The 27,198-nt window shown below is 48.4% G+C and overlaps 1 protein-coding gene across 4 annotated transcripts in view; it reads left to right on the forward strand.

Moving 5' to 3' along the window:
• Positions 1-27,198, forward strand: part of Hdlbp (high density lipoprotein binding protein) — a 72,711-nt gene that overhangs the window by 11,564 nt on the left and 33,949 nt on the right. The window contains exons 1-3 of one of the 4 annotated variants that reach the window (XM_070001110.1): positions 22,852-22,947; positions 24,924-24,988; positions 26,829-26,940. In XM_070001110.1, coding sequence (XP_069857211.1) covers positions 26,865-26,940 — 76 coding nt within the window. In that variant the 5' untranslated portion in view covers positions 22,852-22,947; positions 24,924-24,988; positions 26,829-26,864. Of the gene's footprint in view, positions 1-22,851; positions 22,948-23,648; positions 23,714-23,940; positions 24,529-24,923; positions 24,989-26,828; positions 26,941-27,198 lie in introns of those variants that run through there. The other 3 variants (XM_070001240.1, XM_070001195.1, XM_070001028.1) reach the window with 3 other exon arrangements.

Below are 27,198 nucleotides of genomic sequence, written 5' to 3' on the forward strand. Positions count from 1 at the left end.
TGAGCATCAGTCCTTTGATCTTTTGGCATCCTCTTGTGTAGGCTTTGGTTAGCCAGGGATCTGCACTGATGCTATGAAACTGTGGTTTGTGGCCTTGGTACATAGGAGTGCAGTTACTGTTTTCTTTCCTTGCTACAGAAGCTGTTCGCTGCCTCCCAGGGACGCTCTGTGGAACACCCTGGTGGCTGTGTAGGTGTCAAACCTACACACTGGCAGCGTGATCACAGGGAACAACAAGGTCAGGCCAACAAGGACCACGTGGTTGAGCTTCTTGCTGCAGTTCTGAGCCACCTGGGAGTTGGGAGTTGTCCTCTTGTGAGCCCGGCTGCAGCCGGCCACGGGAGGCCTGCAGGCCTCTGGGAGCCAGCTGCTACTGTGGTTGCCATGCAAAGGCCCCTGGGGGAAAGGGCTCTGACCCAGGAGCTGAGAGGGGTGTGGCGGTGAAGAGTGTCAGCCACACCCCTGCAACTGGGGAGAAGGGTGACTTCTTAGTGCTCCTTCTTCATGTAAAGTATGGTTCTTGACTCCTTGGTGTGTAGAATGCAAAACTTTTTGCACACTCTTTACTCTTTTTCTTTAAAACTTAAGAGAGTAGGAAAGAAAAGCTTGGCACTGGTGCCCACACCTGTAATCCCAGGTAGTCAAGAAAAGAGGAAGGAAAGAGCCTATAATCTGTTCATATCTTGTTCATATCTAGGAGTCCCGTTGCTTGTTACTGTGTGTGTGTGTGAGTAGAAGTTTGGGTTTGCTTTTTCTTCCCTCTCTGTTGTTGAGTTTAGATATAGTGTACCGATTCCTGAACGTGGCCAGTAATTACAAGTGCATACTCTTCATCCCAGCAATTCCTGGCTACTGTCACTGAAATCAAATAGGCTACATTCTCCTTACCTGTACCAATGCTACAAAACATTGGACACGTATGTGTTACTCTTACGTGAAATGCTTTCTAATGAATTAATACGTATTTATGTGTGTCTAATGGATTATGAATTGTGTTTTCTTTTTAAAAATTTAAGTCATTTTATAAGTATTAGCTTAAATCAGTGCAGTAGAGATCATTTTAAAGGAAATGTTTTTGTCTTTGTTTTTTCCTTTGAAACAAGGCTTCTATTTTGATACATCTGCTCCTGTTGGGAACTGACTTGATACAGCCCCTGAGACCAGCCCCTGTTGGCTGCAAGGCTCACTGAGGGGCTGTGGGACTGTCTTGCACAGGGCCCTTGGACGTCCAGGTTCACCTGGCAGTCTCTGGGACTTCTTGAGGAGAGAGGGCCACGATACCGAGCCTGGAGCCACTGTTAGTTTACACAGGCACCATAGCTGATGGCCACCCTGTCCTTCTGAGATTGGTAAGTGAGCAGAGAAAAGAGGTGGTGCTACTGGGCAGAGTTAACAGTGAGAAGCTGGTTTGTCCTCCACTGGCATACAAAGGGTGGTCTTTCAAGAGTGGTTTGTGTAGGATGCAGATGTTGTGGTTGGCCTGCTTAAATGCTGAGTGGAGAGACGGGGAGTGAGGAGGGGAGAGAAGTGAGCCTTTGGGTGTCAGGCTGTGTGTTTGGATTGAAGTAGCCATGGAGGTTCTTTTCTCTTTCAACCAAATCATACCCATTAACTTCTGCAATGTTTGTTTTTCGCTATTGCATGTTTGGCTCTGTTGAAGGCGGTTTTGGCATATTGCCAACTTAGGATGCATTAGCAGTTTAAGAATGTTTCATTCGGATGGGTACTTTGATTCCCTCCAATCCTGTAGACTTGCATGTGCATGTATTTGTATGTCTGTCTTTTAGCCACTGCTGACAGACAGTCCTTTCTAGCCTTGGATCCTGTTACTTGTATATGACTATACACATCCCTGAGTTTTGCTCTTCTTCAGAATAGACTGTGATTGGGTCTACAATACTTGCAGTAGGCTTGCCTGTTAGGGTAGAAGGGGAAACACGTTCCACATAGACCCTGAACTTGTCTGGAATGAACCATTGTGCAACTCCTTATAGTGGCTTTCTTGTTGCTTTCTACTGGTTAAGAAATCTGCTTTTGCTGGGTACTGGTGGCTCATGCCTCTAAATCTTAGCTACTGAGGAGGCTGAGAGATCTGAGGATCACAGTTTGAAGCCAGCCTGGACAGGAAAATCCATGAGACTTTTTTTTGGGGGGGGGGGGTGTCCGGTTGTGGGGCCTGAACTCTGGGCCTGAGTGCTATCCCTCAGCTCTTCAGCTCAAGGCTAGTGCTCTACCACTTGAGCCACAGCGCCACTTCTGGCTTTTTTCTTTTTGCTTATGTGGTGCTGAGGAATGGAACTCAGGGCCTCATGCATGCAAGGCAAGCGCTTTACCACTGAGCCACGTTCCCCAGCCCTCCATGAGACTCTTACCTCCAATTAACCACTATAGCAAGTGGAACTGTAAACAGCTCAAGGACAGTGCCCAGGCCCTGAGTTAAAGTCCCAGGACCAGCACACAACATGTGTGCATGTGTAAGTGCACACTCATGCACACGTACACAGAGAATAAATAACATCTATTTTCATGAACTTTGACAAATGACTGAGGGGCCATATAGTTATATCCTTGTTATAAAATGTGAATGAAATGTGTTGAACTTAGTTCTTGAACTTTAATTGAATTTATAGTCAAAATTTGGGTTGGCTTTGAACTTGGATGGCCATTGTTACTTGACTTTCTTTCCTATATTGATGTTTATTATTGTGTTTGTTTCCAAGTTGAGTTAATTTTTCTGGTTATATGCAGTACATTTCTCTATTAATTTTTAATATTTATTAATAGTTATACAGACCTTTCAGTTCCAGAAGTCAGAATGTGAGCACAATACATACTGAACCATTTATTTTTTTCTTGATTAATATAATTGCACACATACTCAAGAAAGTACTTGCAAATGGAATTTGCCAGCACATTAAAGTAACACAAGATGCATTTTACACATAATTTGGCATGTCATATTGAAACCCCTTTGCACAACTTTTTAAAGGCCATAAAAAACTAAATGTATTTAAAATATATCAGTGGATACAATTTGTATGCTTTCCAGAGATGAATGGATCCACACAATACATCTTATAGAATCATAACGATCATCTCAACAGACAGATTAAAAAGCTACAGCAAAAAAAAAAAAAGTGCAATCCTTCATGATTAGAGCCCTAAAGAAAGTATGGATAGTAACATCACTCCCTCCACCTAACAAAGGCTACATAGAAGAAATATATAGCCAACATTTTACTGGATGGGGAAAAACTCAGCCTATAACCCTAGCTACTCAGGAGGCTGAAATCTGAGGGTCAAGGTTCAAAGTCAGCTTAGGCTGGAAAGGCCATGAGACTGGAGCTGTTGCTCAAAGTGGTAGAATGCTAGCCCTGAGCAAAAAAGCTCAGGGACAGTGCCTAGGCACTGAATTCAACCCTCCTTCCCTCCCCCCCCCCCCAAAAAAAAAAAAAAAGGAAAAAAGATGACGAAGTTGAGCCATGACTGAAGTAGTGGAGTGGTAGCCTTGAAAGGGGAAAAAAAAAAAAAAAAAAGATTTTGAACTTAAAGAGAGTTGCAAATAGGGTCTGTCGCTTTTTATTTGAACGACTGAAATATTTTCCTGGCCCAAAGTCCAACCAGGCTGAGTCATTTTACCTGTTGACCTCAGACCCACTCACACCTCTCCCAAACAACCCATTCAGAATCACCTGTTAATATGTTATGGTCAAGAAACCGTAGTCTCCTTCAAACTTGGGATAGTCTGCCTTGCCTTGACTTTTCCTAAACCATGCCACTTTAAATGATCTCAGGCAGCTATTTCTGCAGAATATCACTTAGAAGCTTTGATGTTTCTCTCTGATTAGATGTAGGACTTGTCTTTGATAAGAATACCACAAAAGGTGGGGGGAGGGGGGAGGCTGGGAAGGGATGTGAAGGGTAAACAAAGGAGGAGGCTGCAATGCTTGGTAAGAAATGTACGCATTATCCTGCCCATGTAATTGTAACTCCTCTGTACAGTATGTTCACAAATAAAATTAAATTAAAAAAGAATACCACAAAAGGGATGCTTAGGTCTTCTCTGCATCTTGTCAGATAGGATTTCAATTTGCCCCATTATAAATTATGGTCACTTAAATGCTTGTTTAAGATGCCTGTCAGACTTTTTTTTTGGAGGTTGGGGGGGGGGGGGTCAGTCATGGGGCTTGGCCTTGAACTCTGGGCCTGGGTGCTGTCCCTGAACTCTAGCTCAAGGCTAGAGCTCTACCACTTGAGCCACAGTGCCACTTCCGGTTTTCTGGTGGTTCATTGGAGACTGCCTGCGCTGGCTTTGAACTGTGATCCTTAGATCTCAACCTCGTGAGTAACTAGGTTGACAGGCGTGAGCCACCGGCACACGGCTTAGACTTTGACAATAAAGTCTTTGTAATTAATAATACTATACTTTTGAAGCTAAGTCAAACTTTCCATTTTTCAGCTATCACAAAGTTTTACTTTAACCAATATTGACTCATAGCTTTCCATCTTTTTCAGTAGATCTTGTCTTCATTTTATTTTATACTACTAATATCCAGTTTGACCCCTCAGGCTAGTTTCTGTGTCTTCCTTGTTCTCTGCTGTTCCCAGCTCTTCACATACTTTTTTTGTGCTAGACCCAAAATCTACCTTTTCTTTTATGGAGGCTGGCTTCCTTTCATGACATTGAATACTCAGAGAAACAGGGTCTGGACACCAGCCAGGTACGTTGGTGTTGGGCGTGTTACTACCCTTTAGCCCTATCAGTTGATTCATTTTAGTATCCCCACTTGTAATTGTATTATTTCAGTTTTTCCCTTTCCTAGTGGTTAACTGCATTTTTCAACAGTGGAGATCCTAGATCAAGAGGTCTTTGATAGATTTCCTTCCTTACACACACTGTATATAACCAGCCTTTTCTTGTGAACCCTTACCCCTGATTGTTGTAAGAACAGTCAACACTTGTTAACATGTTACTGTATTGTTGAGGTGAGGTGGTTGATAGCCTATCAACACTTAATAACCCACACTTGTAACAATGCTGCCATGAGCCTCCTTGTACCTGTTAGTGTGTGCTTATTGCAATCTGCTGGTGCCTCTGGAGAGCAGCTTCTTTGAATTGCATCATGTGTGTGTTTCAATTCTGTTCCTAAGTTTTTTTTCTAATTTTATATATCCTCATCCTTTGAGTAGTAAACTCTTTCCTTACCATTGCAAAAACCGAATAATCACTTGTTTATCTTTGCCAATCTCATTGAATAAGGGATACCTGAGGATGGATGAATGTGTGTTTATGGGAAGTTTAATTTCTTGTCTGTAACTTTGACATCTTATTGTAGCCTAGCCTACTGATAGGTTTTCCTATCAGAAAAACTCAGCTTTGTATCCTAACTACTACCTCAGCTGTTCTTGCTGTGAGGCTCACAATCTCTGACACGGTCAGGTGAGTCAGTGTCCTCCTTTAATGGTCGCTACTATCTGTCACTGAGGTGTTTTTTTTTGTGTGTCCCTTCCGCTCCCAAATCACAGGTTTTCTTTTTCAATCTTCCAAGTCCTCAATTCTTGTTTATATCCAGATTTCTAATCCAACTCAGATTTATTTTGGAGTATGTTGTGAAGTAGGGATCAAATGTATTTTTTTTTTTTCAAAGTGGGTAGCAAATTAGCCTAGTTCTTGTTCATCTGGATCTATGGGTAAGATCATTGGTATGTTTCAGTACATTTTCTTTATTGATTTGCCTCTTCCTTAGCCAATACCACCAAGTCCTGCTTATTATTATTGTTAATTTTTTTGTCAGTCGTGGAGCTTGAACTCTGGGCCTGTGCGCTGTCCCTCAGCTCTTCAGCTCAAGGCGAGCACTCTACCACTTGAACCACAGCGCCATTTCCAGTTTTCTCATGGTTTATTGGAGATAAGAGTCTCAGGGACTTTAATGCCCCGGCTGGTTTTGAATCATGATCCTCAGATCTCAGCCGCCTGAGTAGCTAGGATTACAGGCGTGAGCTACTGGCGCCTGGCTCTAATTACTATTATTTAGTAATGTATTTTTTTTTTTTTTGCTAAGTTTAAGTGATGACAGTGTGTGTGTGTGTGTGTGTGTGTGTGTGTGTGTGTGTGTGTGTGTGTGTGTGTGTGTGTGTGTGTGTGTGTGTGTGTGTGTGTGTGTGTGTGTGTGTGTGTGTGTGTGTGTGTGTGTGTGTGTGTGTGTGTGTGTGTGTGTGTGTGTTGGTCTTGGGGCTTGAACTCAGGGCCTGGGTTCTGTCCCTGAACTTTAGTGCTCTATCACTTGAGCCATAGCTCCGCTTCTGGCTATGCTTTTCTTTTCTCTCTTTGTTTCTCTCTGTGTCTCCGTCTCTGTCTCTGTCTCTGTCTCCCTTCTCCCTACACGTTCCCTTGCCCCCCCCCCCCCCAGTTTCATGGAGATAAGAGTCTCACATACTTTCCTGCCTAGCCTGGCTTTCCACTGGTTCCTGGCTGCAATTTTATTTTTGTTATTTTATTTCATTGTATAATCTTGTAGGCTGGTTTTGGTTTTAGGTAAATTGAGAATACTCTGTGTGTGTCTGTGTCTGTTGTGTCTGTGTGTCTACGTGTCTGTGTGTTGGTTTGTTGTGTGTTGGTCCTGGGGCTTGAACTCAGGGCCTGGGTACTGTCCCTGCATTTTTGCTCAAGGCTAGCGCTGTACTACTTGAGCTGCAGCTCCACTTCTGGCTTTTTGGTGATTACTTGGAGATAAGTCTTACATTCCTGCCCCAGCTGGTGAGATCTCAGCCTTCTGAATTGCTAGGGTTGCAGGTGTGAGCCACACGCAACTGGCCCTTTTACCATTTAGAAAAAAAAACAAAAACAAAAAACCAAAAAACCAAAACAACAACAACAAAATGGGGCTGGGAATGTGGCTCAGCGGTAGAGTGCTTGCCTCACATGCATGAGGCCCTGGGTTCCATTCCTCAGCGCCACATAAATAGAAAAGGCTGGAAGTGGCTCTATGCTCAAGTGGTAGAGCGCTCGCCTTGAGCTGAAGAGCTCAGGGACAGTGCCCAGGCCCAGAGTTCAAGCCTTACGACCCACAAAACAAAAAACCCCCTGGGATGTTGTATTACTTTTCTACAACCAATAGCTTACAACATTTGACTTTCTCACAATCCAGAAAGGCCCCACATGGCCTTTGGGGGCTCTTAGGAGAGGACCATCGATTGCCTCTGCAGCCCTTGACACCTGCCGCCACATTTCCTTTGCTTGTCACCCAGTGTTATTACTCTGCCTCTCTGTTATAAGGGCACTTGTTATGAACTTGCAATAGAGCACACATCTTTTGTTGTTACATCTCTGTGATTTTAGGCTCTCTCTCTTGAGAGTAGGCACACACATTTCTGTGTATGTATATAACTGCTTTTCAGACAGCCTGAAGTTCCTTACGTACTTCTAGGACTTCACTATAATATTGAGATAATCTGCAGACAGTCTATTTTTATTTCCTTAGCTGGTATGCTTGCAAGTCTTTTTTTTTTTTTGGTCGGTTGTGGGGCTTGAACTCTGGGCCTGGGTGCTGTCCCTCAGCTCTTCAGCTGAAGACTAGCTAGCGCTCTACCACTTGAGGCATAGCATCACTTCTGGTTTTCTGGTGGTTTATTGGAGATAAGAGTCTCACAGATGGGGCTGGGAAGGTGGCTCAGTGGTAGAGCACTTGCCTTGCACGCATGAGGTCCTGGGTTCGATTCCTCAGCACCACATAAGCAAAAAGAAAAAAGCCGGAAGTGGCGCTGTGGCTCAAGTGGTAGAGCGCTAGCCTTGAGCTGAAGAGCTGAGGGACAGAGCCCAGGCCCAGAGTTCAGGCCCCACGACTGGACCCTGCCCCCCAAAAAAGAGTCTCACAGACTTTCCTGCCCAGGCTGGGCTGGCTTTGAACCGCAATCCTCAGATCTCAGCCTCCTGAGTAGCTAGGATGACAGGCGTGAGCCACCGGCGCCCAGGTTTGCAAGTCTTTGACAGTAGTAACATCTTTGTCATTTTATTAATTATTTTAGTATCATAATTATAGTATTTTACTAAATATGTTATTCTAAGAAATGGTGTTTTAGGTAGCCTTTTTTAAGTGAATTTTTTTTATCAGTCATGTATGTGCCTCTATTAAGCTATAAATAAACATTTCCTGGAATTGAATCATTCTTGCATTTCTAGAGTAGACCTTATCAAGTCATAGTGTCTTGTTTTCTCAGTTTTGTGATTGGTTTGTTCGTCTAATGTAGTATTTCAGTTGTGCAGTTTTGCAAACTGGTTTATAGCAGGTAATCTCTTTGCAACTTCTACTTTTTGGGAGAGGCAAAACCCTGCCTTGATTTTTCCCTTTCCACCAGGTAGCTTTGCATAGAATGGCTCAGCTGCTTGAACGGACTCTGGTTGGCTATGACTTATAGATATATCCCATCCCTTCAGCCCCTGGGCTATAGTTATTTGTCCTCTAATGGGCTCAGGACCCAATTACTGCCAGTGAAATAAAAAAGTAATTTGTAAGGCCCCTATGAGCAAAGACGTTCCTATTTCCTTGGGAGCTACCAGAAAATATAATTGCAATCCTTTTAAAACACCTTCAGAACCAGTCAAAGATAATATTGTATCACTGTGTGGTTAAGTGCTTTTTCCTTTATCTTTATCAAACCAAAGTTAATTGTTAAGCAAGTACTCTGCCTAGAACTCCAGATCTTCCTGCTACCACACCCTGCTCCTTCATCTTTTAAATACATGATCTAGAGGCTACTTTGGTTATATTTTATTCCCACCTCTAAGTCCCAGGTAATCTCAGGGTTCTTAGTTTTTATCTATAACATTTACAGGTTCCAGGAATTAGGATTTAGATTAATTTTTTTTTCTAATTCTATTTCTACACTTGTTAGTTGCCCGTCTTACATAAGAAAGGGTCTCCAATTAATCTTGATCGGCTTGAAATGTGACTCCTACTAGAGAAAGGGTCTCCAATTAATCTGGTCAGCTTGAAATGTGACTCCTACTAGAGAAAGGGAGAATGGACGTTTCTTTATTGGTGCCAGGACTGCAGCTTCCAGAGGTACGATGTGTTTTTGTAGCCTTTTCCCTAGAATCATACACTTGTTCACTTTTAGATAGTTGTGATGAAGCCCATTGGAACCCCAAACCCACCCTGCTCCTAGTCTTTGGCTGCTTCCTTGCTTTCTGCCACAACAAGACTGTCCACCCTGTTCACATCTGCTCACGGTCAGAGTTGGCCGGGACTCCAAGGAAAATGGTGCACCATGGTCTCTGCTAGGAGTACTGACTGCCACGGGCTATGTACTGTACAGATAACTCAGGAACCCTTCTACTTGTTTTTTCCTAAGTGGTTTGTAGAAACTTAATTTAAGTAAAAATTAATTATGTCTTTGTACTTTTCAATCCCAGATCATCCAGACAGCTGCTACCTTATAATGTGTAAGCTCCAATCTTGCTGCTGGCTTAGAGACCCCTTAATGTTTTCAAACCAAGTGTCTGCCTACAGTTCTTGGATTGGATTCTGTCATGTAACCCTGGCTGGACTTAAACTCATGATCTTTCACTCCAGGTCTGAAGATGGAGTTATTCTAAAATATCTAACTCCAATGTTAAACTCCCAGCCTGGGCTTAAAGCTCAATGTGCACTGTTGTCATGCAGATGCAGACTCTTCATACCTTTATTTGTGGTCTCCACTCTGGACCCAAGAGCAGAAGTTGCGGACAAAACTAGTAAGACAACTGAGACACCACCATTTCAGCTTCTGCTTTTCTAGTAGTGCTTTTGTCCATAGCTGGACCGGCTGGCTCTTTACTACCTCATTTCTCAACCTTCTTTGACCCCTGGCAGCAAACTCCCAATGCTGAAAAGACAGCTAAGACTGCCCTCCTACTTTTTAAGAGAGAGAAAAAATAATGAGTGTAGATATTTTCAACTTAATAACAATTTATAAAATTTTTACCTAGACGTATATCTTTTTCTTAGGCTAAAAATCTTGGGGTTTTGGGTCAGTTGTGGGGCGTGAACTCTGGTCCTGGCACTGTCCCTAAGCTCTTTTGCTCAAGGCCAGTACTCTACCATTTGAGCCACAGCCCCACTTCTGGTTTTCTGGAGATTAATTGGAGACAAGATGTCTCATGGACTTCCCTGCCCTGGCTGGCTTTGAACTGCGATTCTCAGATCTCATCCTCCTGAGTAGCTAGGATGACAGGTGTGAGCACCGGCGCCCACCTGGTATCTTGATTCTTAATATAGAGTTGATTACCTCCCAACTCACCTGAGCAACACGTGTAAAGCTATTCTGATCATTCGATTTTTATTTTAGTATATTCTCTGGCTTGTGTACATCTAAAAGTGCATTCAGATGAGTATAGTTTCTGTCTCTGTCCCCCGCCCTCTTGTTCATTCCCCTGTTGTTTCCTTCTTTTTGGAAATACAAACAGATACATATACTTTTGCATTTCTGTCTTGTTGTCACAGAAGATTGCATGACCTGCACCTGTGTTTTCTTTACCTGTGTACCTTGGAGACCATGCTCAGCAATGGGAGTTCCTCCCCTGCTCTGAATTGCCTCATTTGTGATGGAATGTGGTTTATTCACCTCCTTTCCATCTATAAGTTGTGTTTGTCCCCATTTTTAGCCCTCTATTTCTGTCTCTGTTCTTGCCCTTATCAGATAGTTCTCACATGCTAGCTAGATTACCTCTTCATCTAACGCTGCGTTTCCCCCCTCACTCTCAGACCGTGTAGCTAGCACCCAAGGCCAACCTAGAGTGGTGGCTGTGGAGGGCTCTGGCCCCCCTTGTTGCTGATCCCCATTCTGTGGTTGTTCCTGGGAGCCTCATAGAAAGGTCCTTAATCTCCCTCATCGTGTGGTTCTAATTTTTTCATAGTAGGAGTTATAGTTGTGTTCTTGTGCTATCCAGCTTTCTCCCCTGACAAATGAAATATCCAAGTTACTACCTTTTGGATGGGAATCATGTTTCGTTTTCTTTTTTTTTTTTGTCAGTCGTGGGACATGGAACTCTGGGCCTGGGTGCTGTCCCTCAGCTCTTCAGCTCAAGGTGAGCGCTCTACCACTTGAGCCACAGTGCCACTAACGGTTTTCTGGTGGGTAATTGGAAATAAGAGTCTCATGGACTTTCCTGCCCGGGCTGGCTTTGAACCATGATCCTCATCTCAGCCTCCTGAGTAGCTAGGATGACAGGCAGGAGCTGCCAGCGCCCTGCTAGAAATCATGTTTTCTGACTCCATTATTTCAACTTTCTAAGTTAGAGGCAAAGTATTTGTTTGTTCTGGGTATTGTACTTGTATTACTACAGTTTTTGAAGAGAACAAGGAAACATGAGAGGTGATGGGGAGGGAGACTTGTCTACTGTCACCACGTCGGTGGCCCCTCTGAGTGCCAGCTTGCTGTGTGCTCTGCAGAGGAGGTGACCCAAAGCGTGCCAGCTTGCTGTATGCTCTGCAGAGGAGGTGACCCAAAGCGTGCCAGCTTGCTGTATGCTCTGCAGAGGAGATAACCCAAAAGCTTGTTTTTCTGTGTTTCTTTCTGCCTGTAGAAAAGCATTACATTCCCATGTTCTTGTCATTTTGTTATTGCCTTGTCATACTGGGTTGAGTCCATGCTAATAATAAGCAAATACTATCTATACTTCTTGATCAGTGCTCTCATGGTTCATGGTATTTGTGTGCGTTCTCTCTTCCTCGCTCTTTCCTTCCTCCCTCTGTTTCTCCTTTCTCTCTCCTTTTTTCCCTCTGTCCTTCTCCCCATCCTGTATTTTGACTTGAGAAGGGGTCTTAGTTGTGCCCCTGGCTGACCTAGGACTACAACTTTCTCGTTTTGCCTCTTCTCGAATTCTTAAGTGTTATACCCATTACTTTACCTAGTTTTTGTTTTCTGTTTTTTTTTTAGCTAAGTCTAGATTATGGAGCTTTATAGGAAATAAATGAAAGGTAATAAATCCTTACCCTTGATTAAACTTTCAACCCTTTCGTTTCTTGTAGTTCAGTAAGATTTATACTCAGGTTTAAAGTTATTTCTTGAATTGTAGAACCTATAGCCATTGCTGCTCTACCAGCATTTGTTGTCTTTCTCAGAAACACCATTACAGTTGAGGTTGGACTCCCTGAGGGCTCTGAGCTCCTGGGCACAGGGGCATCCCACGCTGAAGCGTGGTTAGTCTTTCTCACAAGTCACTCCAAGGATCTCCCCTGGAGAGCAAGGCAAGGCTCATACGGAATGCCCTTCTCTGGTGGGCATTGGGTCTGCCCTCTTACTTGTTCTTGGGGCTCCAACGTAGGGAAGCCTGGCCACTTTCGGGGCCTGTTTTTTGTGCCAGGTGAAGTGTGTCTCCAGGGAGTTTCACTGGTTGTTGGGGGGGGGGGGGGGGTGGAGCTTGACAGAGCTCTCCAGATGAGGACCTCTCAGCAAAGATCTCCAGATTCTCAAAGGCAGCTCTACCAGACCTGTGGCTTCATGGGTTAAAATCAAGGCACAGCCTTCCTGTAGTCACCAGTCCCTCCCTCACAATGAAACTGACAGCAGAATTTTACTTGAGTTCTTGCTGAACACATGATCTTCCAAAACAGCAAAGAAAATGTCTTTTTTGGGGGGAGGGTCCGGTCGTGGGGCCTGAACTCTGGGCCTGGGCGCTGTCCCTCAGCTCTTCAGCTCAAGGCTAGCGCTCTACCACTTGAGCCACAGCGCCACTTCCAGCTTTTTTCTTTTTGCTTATGTGGTGCTGAGGAATGGAACCCAGGGCCTCAGGCATGCAAGGCAAGCGCTCTACCACTGAACCACCTTCCCAGCCCCAAAGAAAATGTCTTGAGACTGCCTTGTGCTGATGCAGTAGCCACTCTGCCAGAGCAGCTCTTTGCTTTTCAAGGTGGAAGAATCCCCGCTGGAAGTGAGTGGTACCTCCTGGGTCTCTCGCAGGAACGTGGGCTGGCCACGCACTCTTCTGGTTGGGTGGTGTAAGAACTCAAGATCATACACTGTTTGTAGATACTGTGCTCCTAACTGCGCCCTTTGCTGTTCTGTGGGTCAGGCTGTTCCTCCCTGACTAGCTGCTGGTGTTGGGTTAGGACACTCCCTCCCTTTTCTGGTTTTTATTTTTCTCCAATATTTGAGTGACCTTTCAATATGAAAACATATCTCTCACACAGGCTGGTTGCATGTGGATAACTCACGGAACAGCCTCTTTCTGGCGGGTAGCAGTGGGTGGAGGGTGATGCTAGTTGAGGCTCTGATGTTCACTCTGGCATTTGGTCATGGTGAGGCTTTGGCTGTGCCATTTGAAGTGGGCCTACTGTTTGGGTTCCCCTTACTTTCTTACTTAAAAAGATTTTCAGTATCCATTTGTTTTAATTGGATCAAAAATTTAGGAAAACAATTAGAAGGTAAGACTTTTTGAAATTTTAAACATTTCTCCCAATGATAGACTTTTTAAAAGCAGTTTACCCTTCCAGAGAATTTTAGTCTGGTAAACTTAAATTCAGAAGCATCACACATGTTTTTCTCTCTCTCTCTCTCTCTCTGTGTGTGTGTGTGTGTGTGTGTGTGTGTGTGTGTGTGTGTGTGTGTGTGTGTGTGTGTGTGTGTGTGTCTGTGTGTGTGTCTGTGTGTGTGTCTGTGTGTGTGTGTCTGTGTGTGTGTTCACATATACACCATAGCTTGAACTTGGGGGCCTTGTATGCTTGCTGGGCTTCCTTGCCTCCAATCTCTGATATTTTGCTGGTTAATTGGAGATAGTTTCATGGACTATTCTGTGCAGGCTAGCTTTGAACTGTGATTCTCTGATCTCCGCCCCCTGCGTAGCTAGGATTATAGGTGTAAGCCACTGGTACCCAGCTGTTCTGTGCTATTTTTAAGTGTGGTTACAGTAACAAGCAGGATTGAGAGGAGGCCCAGTGGAGTCTTCCTAAGAAGCCACATCCCTGGTGGGAACTGCAGTCAGGGCAACCAGGCCGTTTGTTAGTGGTCCTGCCATCATCTTCGCTCCCTGGGGCTGGACCTTGGGCTGTCACAGGTCACCGGAAGAGGGCACCTAGGATGTTCTCATGTACCAAGTAAGAATTGTTCAATCAAGTAGTTCATATTCTAAATGTCAATATGTAATTAAAATGTGTGCTCTCCAGAGAGATCACACCAATTTACTCCTCCAGCTAGACATTTTCCATGTCTTCTGACAGTCATCACATTATATTTTTGCCAAACTGAGAGTAACATGTAGAACTGAATCTTACTTTCCATTTGTGTTTTACTTTATAAAATGAATAAAATTGCATGTTTCTGCGAAAGGTCTGTTTGCATCCTTTGCCATTTCTTAAAAGAACTGTTGAGTTCTTGGAGGAAACACCCCAAGTCACCTTTGGCCTCTTCCCAGGAGTCTCTGAGATGCCCATCTGCCACATGCCCTGAGTGTGTGTGCGGCATATGGGATGTTTTTATGACCCAGATGACAACCATTTTCACCCAGAATGGAAAAGTATTCATTATAAACGAAAGTTTTGTAACGAGTGATTTGAGGTTATAAAGTTTAATAAGAGAAACCTCCTTTGTCAGCTGTAGTTTGAGAGTCATCACCATAGCACCAGCATTCAATAAGAACATAAGATGGACCGCACAGTTAGTTTTTATTTTTCTAGTACTTTCCTTAAAATATAAACAGAAGCAAATAACGGTATATTTCACTTTACCCAGTCTATCCTAATACCATTTTCATAAGTGAGCAGTATAAAAACTACTACAATGTTTTATATTGTATCTTGTTTACTAAGTCTTTTTTCTTTTTCTTTTTTTTTGTCAGTCATGGGGCTTGAACTCAGGGCCTACAGACAGCACCTAAGTCTGCCATTTTGCTTCCAGTTTGCTGGTGGTTAATTGGAGATAAAAGTCTCACAGACTTTCCTGCCGGGGCTGGCTTTGAACCGCAACCCTCAGATCTCAGCTTCCTGAGTAGCTAGGATTACAGGTGTGAGCCACTGGTTCCGGGCTTAAGTCGATTTAAAAAAAAAAAACAAAACAACAAACCTGGTGTATATCTCAAACTACAATCTGAACTAGACACACGTGACCCAGACAAACTGGCCAGCACAATTCTGAAGAGTAGTCTGTTTCATTTTTATGGAAATCTGCTAATTTGTTTGAACCTAACATTTGTCCCAACCTCTTTTTTAAAAAGTTATTCATCTGATACATATTCTTGATTTAGGCTTTAAGTAAATATTCTTCACTCAGTTGAAGACAGCATGTGCTGATTGCTTCAGCACTTAATAAAGCTGATGTCATAGAGTATTACATTAAATATATTCATTTAGTAGACTGGTGTGTTTATTTAGTAGAATTAAATGCTGGTGTCTTCAGTGAAATCTTTCTTTTTTTTTTTTTTTTTTTGGTCGGTCATGGGGCCTGAACCCTGGGCCCGGGCGCTGTCCCTCAGCTCTTCAGCACTCTACCACTTCTTGAGCCACAGCGCCACTTTCCGGCTTTTTTCTTTTTGCTTATGTGGTGCTGGGGAATCGAACCCAGGGCCTCATGCGTGCAAGCAAGGCAAGTGCTCTACCACTGAGCCACCTTCCCAGCCCCTTCAGTGAAACTTTTCTAGGACAAGTTCTTTCAGATTTTGCTACAACTTACAGGAAAGGCCCCTAACATTTGAAAATGTAAATAAGTTGAACACTTGAACAACTAGCCAAGGTGACCCAAATAATTAACAGAGCAAGATTCTGAACTCAGGAATCCAGAGAACTTTGGTGCTCTTTCTACAGTCTCCTCACATTGTGAGTGCTGACTGTTGTTCAGCATTTTTGGACAGTGCACCTCCTCCCTTTCCCTCTCTGTTTTTTCTTACCATCCCCACCCACAAGTTGTATAGTTCATTTTCCTAAATGTCCCTAAAATCTAGGAAATTTCAAAAGTTAACAGTGTCATGAAAGAAAAGACTTACATTTACCCTTTCAGTTACTTGCTGAAAAGTACACTGTAGGCTGCTATATTGTCTGTACATATATATATATATATACACACACACATAATATATATATATATATATATATATAGCAATAAATATTGTATCTGAGTCACAGAAAAGAATATTGACATATCTAGTATTGGAATGTGCCACAAGTCTACTTAAGCCAAAGGATTTATAGTCATACACTATATTATTTCAAAATTTCAAGAACTATCAAGAGCCAGGTACTGGTGATTTATACCTGTAATCCTAGCTATTGAGGAGGTGGAGATCTAAAGATTGTAGTTCAGGGTCTGGGAAGGTGGCTCAGTGGTAGAGTGCTTGCCTTGTATGCATGAAGCCCTGGGTTTGATTCCTCAGCACCACATAAGCAGAAAAAGCCGGAAGTGTCACTCTTGCTCGAGTGGTAGAACGCTAGCCTTGAGCTAAAGAGCTGAGGGACAGTGCCCAGGCCCAGAGTTCAGGCCCCATGACCAGCAAAAAAAAAAAAAAAAAAGATTGTAGTTCAAAGCACCCTGGCCATGAAAGTCCATGAGATTCATCTCTCTTTCTTTCTTTCTGGGCCTGGGGTACTGTCCCTCAGCTCTTCAGCTTTCAAGGCTAGCTCTACCACTTGAGCTACAGCACCACTTCCAGTTTTCTGGTGGTTTATTGGAGATAAGAGTTTCTTGGACTCTCCTGCCCGGGCTGGTTTTGAACCTCGATCCTCAGATCTCAGCCTCCTGAGTAGCTAGGATGACAGGCGTGAGCCACCAGTGCCCGCCAAGATTCATCTCTTAACTACCAAAAAAGCCAGAGGTGGAGCTGTGAATCAAGTGGTAGACAGCTAGCCTTGAGTAAAAAAAACTCAGGGACAGTGCCCAGGCCCTGAGTTTGAGTACCAGGACCAGCACCAAAGAAAGAAACAAACAGAATCAGTAGAGAGATGAAAGCATTTCTTTGTCCTGATTTGACCACTAAGAATGGGAGATTGGTCTCCTGGCCCTCCTTCCAGCTATTCTTTGCCCTAACCTGACCGCCTAGATCAGGCAGACTTAGCTACTGTAGTGTGTGTGGATGTGGACTTGTTTAAATTATCCTGCAAGCTTCCCTTTTTTTTTTTTTTTAAAGGTAAACTGTTGTGTTTTTAAATCCCCGAATTTTCTGGATTTCCCATCTCTTTTCTGTTCTTTGCATTTTCTTACTTTAGAACTTCTGTAAGAATATGTTGAGCTCTCTCAGCCTCTCTTCCATGGTTTTCAACTGATTTATTCCATCTCTTGATATTTTTTTTAAAATTCCAACTTGGTGCTTTATGTCTTTTATTACTTTTAATAGTCTCATCTGAAGTTCTGGAATCTGATCCTATTTCATCCATCTTAACTTTTTAAAGTAACATACTTGGATTTTTAAAATTATTTTTTACCATACTGTGAATAGAACCAAAAGCCTCACATGTGGTAAGCAAGTAGCTATACACCCAACCCTTAATATTATTCTTTGAACCTTAGACTTTTAGTCTGTGGATATCCCCTTTACCCTGATAGGAAAGTCATTCCTTTGTGAACGGGCTTGCTGTCTGTTAATTTGGGCTAGGGGTTCCTGGGTAAAGAAGAGGTAGGGCTTTAAACTCTAACCTTTCTAGAGGTTTTGCCCAACATATCTCCCAGCCCAGCCTTGGCCAGTCATGAAGAACATCCATTAGCTACCATCTCAGTGGGCTTCTCCTCACATATACACTCTCCCTCAGACCTACCTTCTTTGGGGGGGTATAATAATTTGGGGAGTAGGGAGAGTAACTTTGCTCAAACAGTTGCCTTCCAAAGGCCCCAAATGACTTCTTCCTTGTCCTAGGAAGGATGAAACTTGAAAAGTCACAGACCAAGAGTCTCTCTTTTTTTGTGGTTGGTGGTGGTTGTGGAGCCTGGATGAATAGGAATCTCATGGGGACTTTTCTACTCAGACTGGCTTCAAACCATAATGCTCAGATATCGGCCTCCTGAGTAGCTTGCAAATGCAGTGCCTCAAAATATTGGTTTAAAGCTCAGAGTTATTCCTCTCCAGAAATCTTTAGTAAAAAGTGAAAGGTTTAAGCAATCTAGGAGAAACCAATGTTCACTTTTTGAGGCAGTGTTTACATGTTATCTCTATCTACTCTGAATATTCTGGACATAGAAGTCCTAAAAAGTCTATATAAACTGTGTTTTGTTCAGTGCTTTTTTTGTTTGTTTGGTCAGTCGGGGAGCTTGAACTCTGCGCCTGGGCGCTGTCCCTCAAGTTTTCAACTCAAGGCGAGCACTCTACCACTTGAGCCACAGCGCCACTTGCAGTTTTCTGAGTGGTTTATTGGAGATAAGAGTCTCTTGGGCGTTCCTGCTGGGGCTGGCTTTTAACCCTGATCCTCAGATCTCAGCCTGCTGAGTAAAGGTGTGAGCCACTGACGCCTAGCTTTATTTGTTTTTTTGATAGCTGGGTTTTGAACTCAGGGTTTCACATTTACTGGGCATATACTCTATCTACCACCTGATCCTCTACCATTTTTTGCTCTAGTTATTTTTCAGATAGGGTCTTGCACTTTACCTAATCCTTGTAGCTGAGATTATAGATGTGTGTCACCCTTAAGTTTTATTTTTTAAAAAAGTGTTTGTGTGCCAGTAGTGGGGCTTGAACTCAGAGCCTCATGGTCTCACTTCTTCACTCAAGGCTGATATTCTACCACCTGAGCCACTTCCACTTTTGGCTTTTTTTAATTGGAGAAAATAGTGATTTATCTGCCTGAGTAGGATTACAGGCGTGAGCCACCAGAGCATAGCCTATAGTAGTTACGAGTGGGCTTCCATGATTACATTTCCGCACATTTGCACTGTTTCCTATCGATTTCACTCCAGCATACTCCTTATCCTCCTTCCTTACGTTTTTATTTTGTGGTGTTTCTTTTTTTGTTGTTTGTTTTTCAACCATGTCCCACGCTGGCCTCCTACTCTGACTCCACTTCCTCAGTGGTGGAATTACAGGTGTGTGCCTCTATCCTGGACTTACTACAAGATTAAATACAAAGTCTTGAGCATGCTAGCCAAGTTCTCAATCACTCAGCTACATTCCCAGCCCTGTTGTTTTGTTTTGTTTTGTTTGTTTTTGTTTTTTTGGTCCTGGGACTTGAACTCTAGGCTTGGTCACTGTCCCTCAGCTCTTCAGCTCAAGGCTAGCCACTTGAGTCACAGGGCCACTTCTGGCTTTTTCTGCTTGTGTGGTGCTGAGGACTCGAGCCCAGGGCCTCATGGATGTGAGGCAAGCGCTCCACCACTGAGCCACCTGCCCAGCACACCAGCTGTTGTGCCTGTATTGACTTGTAGCTCCACTGGAAGTCCCTTGACATCAAACTTACAGGCTGATCTCCTTCACTCCCTGCCCACAATACTGAACCCTCAAAACAAAAGGACAACAAAAACACACTTGTAGTTGCTCGTGGTTCATCTCCAGGGAAAAACACCCTGAAGACCACAGTAATAGCACAAAAGGGAGTGCTGAAGACTTCCACCCAGGGACGGCGCTGGCAGCTGAGAGCTGCTCTGGCAGGGCTGCCCTGGTCTTGCTCGCTGCCTCCCCCAGTGGACTCTGTGCCTTCAGCGACCCAGCGCTGTGCTGCTGGTGCTGGGCGCTGGGTTTCTGAACCCTGACCTCAACCTACACAGCACTCCTCATCTCAGCCTGTTGATTCTTTGCATCACACTACTTTTCACTGCTCTTTAATCCCGGAATCCCCAGACCCTCTCTGCCATTCTTGACTTTCATTTCCATCCACATCCAGTTAGGAAGGGGCTCTTGGCTGCCGGTAGTCATAATGCAAGCACTGCTCTTCCGTGGGTCACAGTGCTCCACCCGGCCCCTCCGCACCTCCCACAGTGCTCCACCCCTGCCCTCCACCTCCCACAGTGCTCCACCCCTGCCCTCCACCTCCCACAGTGCTCCACCCCTGCCCTCCACCTCCCACAGTGCTCCACCCCTGCCCTCCACCTCCCACAGTGCTCCACCCCTGCCCCTGCAGCTCCCACAGTGCTCCACCCCTGCCCTCCACCTCCCACAGTGCTCCACCCCTGCCCTCCACCTCCCACAGTGCTCCACCCCTGCCCCTGCACCTCCCACAGTGCTCCACCCGGCCCCTCCGCACCTCCCACAGTGCTCCACCCCTGCCCTCCACCTCCCACAGTGCTCCACCCCTGCCCTCCACCTCCCACAGTGCTCCACCCCTGCCCTCCACCTCCCACAGTGCTCCACCCCTGCCCTCCACCTCCCACAGTGCTCCACCCCTGCCCTCCACCTCCCACAGTGCTCCACCCCTGCCCCTGCACCTCCCACAGTGCTCCACCCCTGCCCTCCACCTCCCACAGTGCTCCACCCCTGCCCTCCACCTCCCACAGTGCTCCACCCCTGCCCTCCACCTCCCACAGTGCTCCACCCCTGCCCCTGCAGCTCCCACAGTGCTCCACCCCTGCCCTCCACCTCCCACAGTGCTCCACCCCTGCCCCTGCAGCTCCCACAGTGCTCCACCCCTGCCCCTGCACCTCCCACAGTGCTCCACCCCTGCCCCTGCACCTCCCACAGTGCTCCACCCCTGCCCTCCACCTCCCACAGTGCTCCACCCCTGCCCTCCACCTCCCACAGTGCTCCACCCCTGCCCTCCACCTCCCACAGTGCTCCACCCCTGCCCTCCACCTCCCACAGTACTCCACCCCTGCCCTCCACCTCCCACAGTGCTCCACCCCTGCCCTCCACCTCCCACAGTGCTCCACCCCTGCCCCTGCAGCTCCCACAGTGCTCCACCCCTGCCCCTGCACCTCCCACAGTGCTCCACCCCTGCCCTGCACCTCCCACAGTGCTCCACCCCTGCCCTCCACCTCCCACAGTGCTCCACCCCTGCCCTCCACCTCCCACAGTGCTCCACCCCTGCCCTCCATCTCCCACATTGCTCCACCCCTGCCCTCCACCTCCCACAGTGCTCCACCCCTGCCCCTGCAGCTCCCACAGTGCTCCACCCCTGCCCTCCACCTCCCACAGTGCTCCACCCCTGCCCCTCCACCTCCCACAGTGCTCCACCCCTGCACCTCCCACAGTGCTCCACCCCTGCCCTCCACCTCCCACAGTGCTCCACCCCTGCCCTCCACCTCCCACAGTGCTCCACCCCTGCCCTGCACCTCCCACAGTGCTCCACCCCTGCCCCTGCCCCTCCCACAGTGCTCCACCCCTGCCCTCCACCTCCCACAGTGCTCCACCCCTGCCCTCCACCTCCCACAGTGCTCCACCCCTGCCCTCCACCTCCCACAGTGCTCCACCCCTGCCCCTCCCACAGTGCTCCACCCCTGCCCTCCACCTCCCACAGTGCTCCACCCCTGCCCTCCACCTCCCACAGTGCTCCACCCCTGCCCTCCACCTCCCACAGTGCTCCACCCCTGCCCCTCTGCACCTCCCACAGTGCTCCACCCCTGCCCTGCACCTCCCACAGTGCTCCACCCCTGCCCTGCACCTCCCACAGTGCTCCACCCCTGCCCTCCACCTCCCACAGTGCTCCACCCCTGCCCTCCACCTCCCACAATGCTCCACCCCTGCCCTCCACCTCCCACAGTGCTCCACCCCTGCCCTCCACCTCCCACAGTGCTCCACCCCTGCCCTCCACCTCCCACAGTGCTCCACCCCTGCCCTGCACCTCCCACAGTGCTCCACCCCTGCCCCTCTGCACCTCCCATAGTGCTCCACCCCTGCCCTCCACCTCCCACAGTGCTCCACCCCTGCCCCTGCACCTCCCACAGTGCTCCACCCCTGCCCTCCACCTCCCACAGTGCTCCACCCCTGCCCTGCACCTCCCACAGTGCTCCACCCCTGCCCCTCTGCACCTCCCACAGTGCTCCACCCCTGCCCTCCACCTCCCACAGTGCTCCACCCCTGCCCCTCTGCACCTCCCACAGTGCTCCACCCCTGCCCTGCACCTCCCACAGTGCTCCACCCCTGCACCTCCCACAGTGCTCCACCCCTGCCCTCCACCTCCCACAGTGCTCCACCCCTGCCCTCCACCTCCCACAGTGCTCCACCCCTGCCCTGCACCTCCCACAGTGCTCCACCCCTGCCCTGCACCTCCCACAGTGCTCCACCCCTGCCCTGCACCTCCCACAGTGCTCCACCCCTGCCCTGCACCTCCCACAGTGCTCCACCCCTGCCCTGCACCTCCCACAGTGCTCCACCCCTGCCCTGCACCTCCCACAGTGCTCCACCCCTGCCCCTGCACCTCCCACAGTGCTCCACCCCTGCCCTCCACCTCCCACAGTGCTCCACCCCTGCCCTCCACCTCCCACAGTGCTCCACCCCACCCCTGCACCTCCCACAGTGCTCCACCCCACCCCTGCACCTCCCACAGTGCTCCACCCCTGCCCCTCTGCACCTCCCACAGTGCTCCACCCCTGCCCTCCACCTCCCACAGTGCTCCACCCCTGCCCTCCACCTCCCACAGTGCTCCACCCCTGCCCTCCACCTCCCACAGTGCTCCACCCCTGCCCCTCCACCTCCCACAGTGCTCCACCCCTGCCCCTCTGCACCTCCCACAGTGCTCCGCAGAGGCGCGCACTGGGTCACGGTCCCGTCCGCCGCCTGTGCGGGCTCGGCCCGGTCCCGAGGGTCCAGCTGTACCTGCAGCAGTCCGCGCGCCGGCCGTGCGCTCCGTGGGGTGTTCTGGCGGGCCGGGCCGGCCGGGCCCCGTCGGCCTCGGGGCTCGGGCCGGGCTGGGCCCCCGTGGGGCCGCGGGCCGGCTCGGCGCTGGGCCGGGCGGCGGGCGGGGCCGGCGGCCCGTCTGACGTGTCTCGGCGGGATTGGAGCCGCCGCCCTATATAGCAGCCGCGGCCCGGGCGCCGGCCTCCAAGCGTCTCGGCTTCTCCCGCGCGGCGGCCGCGGCGAACGGACGGACGGACGGACGGCCCTGGGGCGGGCAGGCGGACAGACTCCGGGTGAGAACGGGGCGGGGGTGGGGGCCGCGGGGCCGGGCCGCGGCCGTGGGGTCCGGGCCGGCGCCGCCGCCGCGCCGGGCGGGGCCGCTACGTGTCACACTGCGCATGGCCGCCCGCGCCGCCGCGCGGAAACTTTCCCAAGTCCGCCGCGCGCCCGCCGCGGGGCGCCGGGCCTGTGCGGGCGCCGGGCCGGCCGGGGCGCGGGGGGCGGGGGGGGGTCCGCGCCGGGTCCGCGCCCCCGGCCGGCCCGCGCCTTCACCTGCCGCCGGGCTACGTGGTCGCGGGCGGGGCCGCCCGACTGGAACTTGGCGGAGCCCCAGGGGCGCGGGGAAAATAGATGACGGAAAAACACCGAATTTGGAGAGGGAGGCCGGGAGGGAGCGAGGGAGCGAGCGCGGCGGCGAGCAGAGCGCGCCAGCGGCGGCCGGGCCCTTTAAGCCGCCCCGCCCGCGGCCCGCGCGGGGAGGGGCCGGCCCGTGCTGAGGTGGCATCCGCGGAGTTCCTCCCCGTCCGGCCGCCGCGGCCCGCGCCTCCGACCCGGCCTCCGACCGACCCGCCCGCGGCCTGCTCCCTCCGGGGGCGCGCGGGGCCGCAGGGGTCGCCGCGGGCGGCCCGGGCCCGCGGGACAGAGCGCAGCCCGGGAGGCAGGCCGGCCCGCCCCCCAGCCTTACCCGCGGCCGGGGCGCTTCCGTGTCGAGGAGCCCCTGGCGTGTCTGTGGTGACCGCTTGTCTCTCAGGCTGGAGCTCGCGCGAGGCGCGGGCCGAGGTGAGCGGAGACGTGGCCTGGGTGCAGCCGGGTCACGTGGAGGGGCCGACGCGGCGCAGTGCGGGCGGGCGGCCGGCGGCCGGCGGAGGTGGAGGGCCCGCCGCCGCCTCTCCACACCCTCACCCAGCTGCGAGCCCTCTCCAGAGGGCCTTGAAGGTTCCCTCCCGTCCTGTGATTTTATGACCTGGTTTCCGAATCCCCGGTGGATTAGAAGGGACTGACGGACTTGGACAAAGAAACTGCAAAGCTACTGAGGATTCTTAAAAAGACTGTAGCTCAAGGCTGGGAAGGCCGCTCAGTGGGAGAGCGCAGGCCTTGCATCCCTGAGGCCCTGAGTTCGATTCCTCAGCACCACATAAGCAAAAAAGCCAGAAGTGGCGCTGTGGCTCAAGTGGGAGAGCGCTGGCCTTGAGCTGAAGAGCTGAGGGCCCAGAGTTCAGGCCCCACGACTGACCAAAAAAAAAAAAAAGACACTAGTTCAGCCAGACACTGGTGGCTCACGCCTGTCATCCTAGCTACTCAGGAGGCTGAGATCTGAGGATCACGGTTCAAAGCCAGTCCAGGCAGGAAAGTCCATGAGACTCTTATCCCAATTCATCACCAGAAAATTGAGCTGAAGAGCTCAGGGACAGTGCCCAGGCCCAGAGTTCAAGCCTCACAACTAACAGAAAAAAAAAAAAAAAAAAGGAGATCCTGGCCACTCTGAAAGCTTGAACACCTGACCAAGGTCCACATCCAGTTCTATGCCATAGCTAATACTACAGCCCAGGCCGCAGCCAATACCACAGCCCAGCCAGCTCAACGGACAAAGCTAGGTATTTTCAAGATACATAGCTTAAACAGCAGGAGAAGCTGCCTCTCTTTTCCCCCTAATTTTTTTTTTTTTTTAACTTCTGAATGGTTAAACTTCGAAGTTTTGGCACTTAGGGATTACTCACTTGCCCAGCTTCCTGGAAGAGTTGTCTTCTGAGAGTTAAAGATGTTTAGGTTTTGCTGAAGTGTGTTTTGTTTGAAGCTAATAGCCTAAGAGCAGAGATTTTGTTTGTTTTTCCAAGAGACTTACCTATGTATCAGGATTTGTAGCTGAAGTGTAAAGAAGATTTTGACCTTTTTTTGCTTGAGCAATAAAAGGATCTAAGAGTTGCAAAATTCAAATAAATAACTTTCCTATGGTTTTCTTTTTGTTCTTTTCCTTCCTATCCTGTACCAGGAAAAGCTGGCAGGCTGACAGAGGTGGCCTCCGGACGGACTTTCTGGCTATTGACCATTTTGCTGGTAAGTTTGACTGCCCTGCCCCAAAGATTTCCTGTGCCTAGAGTACAAGGATCTGTGTTTCCCTGGCCTACTTAGAGCTCCTTCCTACATTTAATCTTCTATACTGGCACACAAAGGTAAGATACCTGCCCTGAGGTCATGTCCTGGCTTCCTTCTGTTGGCAGTCTTTTTTTGCAAGTGAATTGTGTTTGTTGAGGATTATCCTGATTTGAATGTTGCTTTGCTTTAGGACACTAGAGCTTAATTTCTGAATGTGGGGAGAGGTCTTACTGTGTTACAAAGGAGTAAGTTTTTCTGTTAAGCTACCTGGCCATTTCTTATTTATTTCTTTTGCCAAGGTAGCATGTATAAGATAATTGATGCAGGGCTGGGAAGGTGGCTCAGTGGTAGAGCGCTTGCCTTGCATGCCTGAGGCCCTGGGTTTGATTCCTCAGCACCACATAAGCAAAAAGAAAAAAACCGGAAGTGGCGCTGTGGCTCAAGTGGTAGAGCGCTAGCCTTGAGCTGAAGAGCTGAGGGACAGCGCCAGGCCCAGAGTTCAGGCCCCACGACCGGACCCAAAAAAAAAAAAAAGATAATTGATGCATAATTGTGTGAAGAAAATGGTTTTCTTCCTCATTGTAGTTGTACAAAGATCACTTGAAACTTGGGGGGGAAAGAAGCTAAAGCCTCAAGAGCAGTGAACTGTGTTAGATTTATTTACAAGTAAGGGAGCTTTTAGAACCAGTGATGCCATTGAGAATTGAGGTCCTGAACTGAAGAACTTTGTGCCTTGGGCCTGAGCTCCCTGCCTTTCTAAGGCCCTCCTGTACTTGGAAGAGTAGATTGAGGGAAGTTAGCAGTCAGCATATGTCAGAGGCATTTCACCTAATACATAGGCCCGTTAGCACCACAAAACCTGTGAGGCTGCTACTTTCTGCCACTTCTAAGAATGGGAAAGGGTTCTCTTTAGGTCCTGGACATGTGACTTGCAAGTAACAATGGTAGTATGATACTTTTTATAGTTAACCATCAGGAGGCATGTGGTAAACAAATAAAAATAACAGATTATCCAGGGGCCAGTGGCACACGCCTTTCATCCTAGCTACTCAGACTGAGATCCAAGCATTATGGTTCACAACCAGCCCAGGAAGGAAAATCCATGAGATTCTTTTCTTTTTTTTTTTTTTTTTTGGTCTGTGACACATACCTGTGATCCTAGCTACTCAGGAGGCTGAGATCAGGAACACAGATCAAAACCAGCCTGGACAGGAAAGTCTGTGAGACTCTAATCAGTCACAGAAGAAGCTGTGGCTTGAGTGGTAGAGTGCTAGCCTTGAGCAAAAGGAGCCCAGGGATAGCCCAGGCCCAGAGTTCAAGCCCCAGGACCAGAAAAAAATAAATAATCAAGGCTAAAGAGAGCTGGAGTATACTTAACTGCCAGAATGTTTGTCTTACAAGCAAGTTTAATCATCAGTACCACAAAAAGAAAAAAAGAGAGATGTACTATGATCCTGGTGTTGACCTCTTCAGGAGCTGGGCCGGGAGCAGGTTCTGGTGGTCCCAAGGCCCCTTGGGTGTGGCGGGTACTGCAGACTGTGTCACTGAGGCCCGTAGGGGTACAGACTCTTGGTATTCCCACTTACGGAGAGGTGGGTGCACACTCTCACCCCTGAGCATCCTGACACTGAATCTCTTGGGCAAAGCCTTGTCTCCTTGGTCTCAGGCAAGGTTTGATCAGTTAAACAACTGTCCTAAACCCTCTCTAACTTGGAATTCCCCGGCTTGTCCTCGTGGTCTCATAGATGGTTGAGAGTTGGCTCTACTTGGGCTTGTCCCGATTCTCTCTTTATTGCTACAGTGGCTTACCCGGACTGTGTGTGGTGTGACATCAACCATGAGCTCCGTTGCAGTTTTGACCCAAGAGAGTTTTGCTGAACACCGAAGTGGGCTGATTCCGCAGCAACTTAAAGGTGACAGTCCCTTTATGTGTTTTTTGTGCTAACACTTAGGGATATAAAAATTGGAAGGGCTTGCTTGGCCTTGCCTTCTAGGGTTATGGCTGTGTAGAGAAGCAGAGCTCCTGGTAGGTGCGCTGCACAGGGGTCACCACAAAGAGCCTGCAGGATTTGGGGTCTCTGGGCCTAGTGACTTTTGGGGCCCTTTCCCATCACTGAATGAGTCAGAGGGGTCCATTTGTCACTCAAATACTTGAATTTTTAGTAGAGAGT

This window comes from Dipodomys merriami, unplaced genomic scaffold, assembly GCF_024711535.1.
Source record: "Dipodomys merriami isolate MVZ:Mamm:240054 unplaced genomic scaffold, mDipMer1.0.p SCAF_1, whole genome shotgun sequence".
NCBI classification, from domain to species: domain Eukaryota; kingdom Metazoa; phylum Chordata; class Mammalia; order Rodentia; family Heteromyidae; genus Dipodomys; species Dipodomys merriami.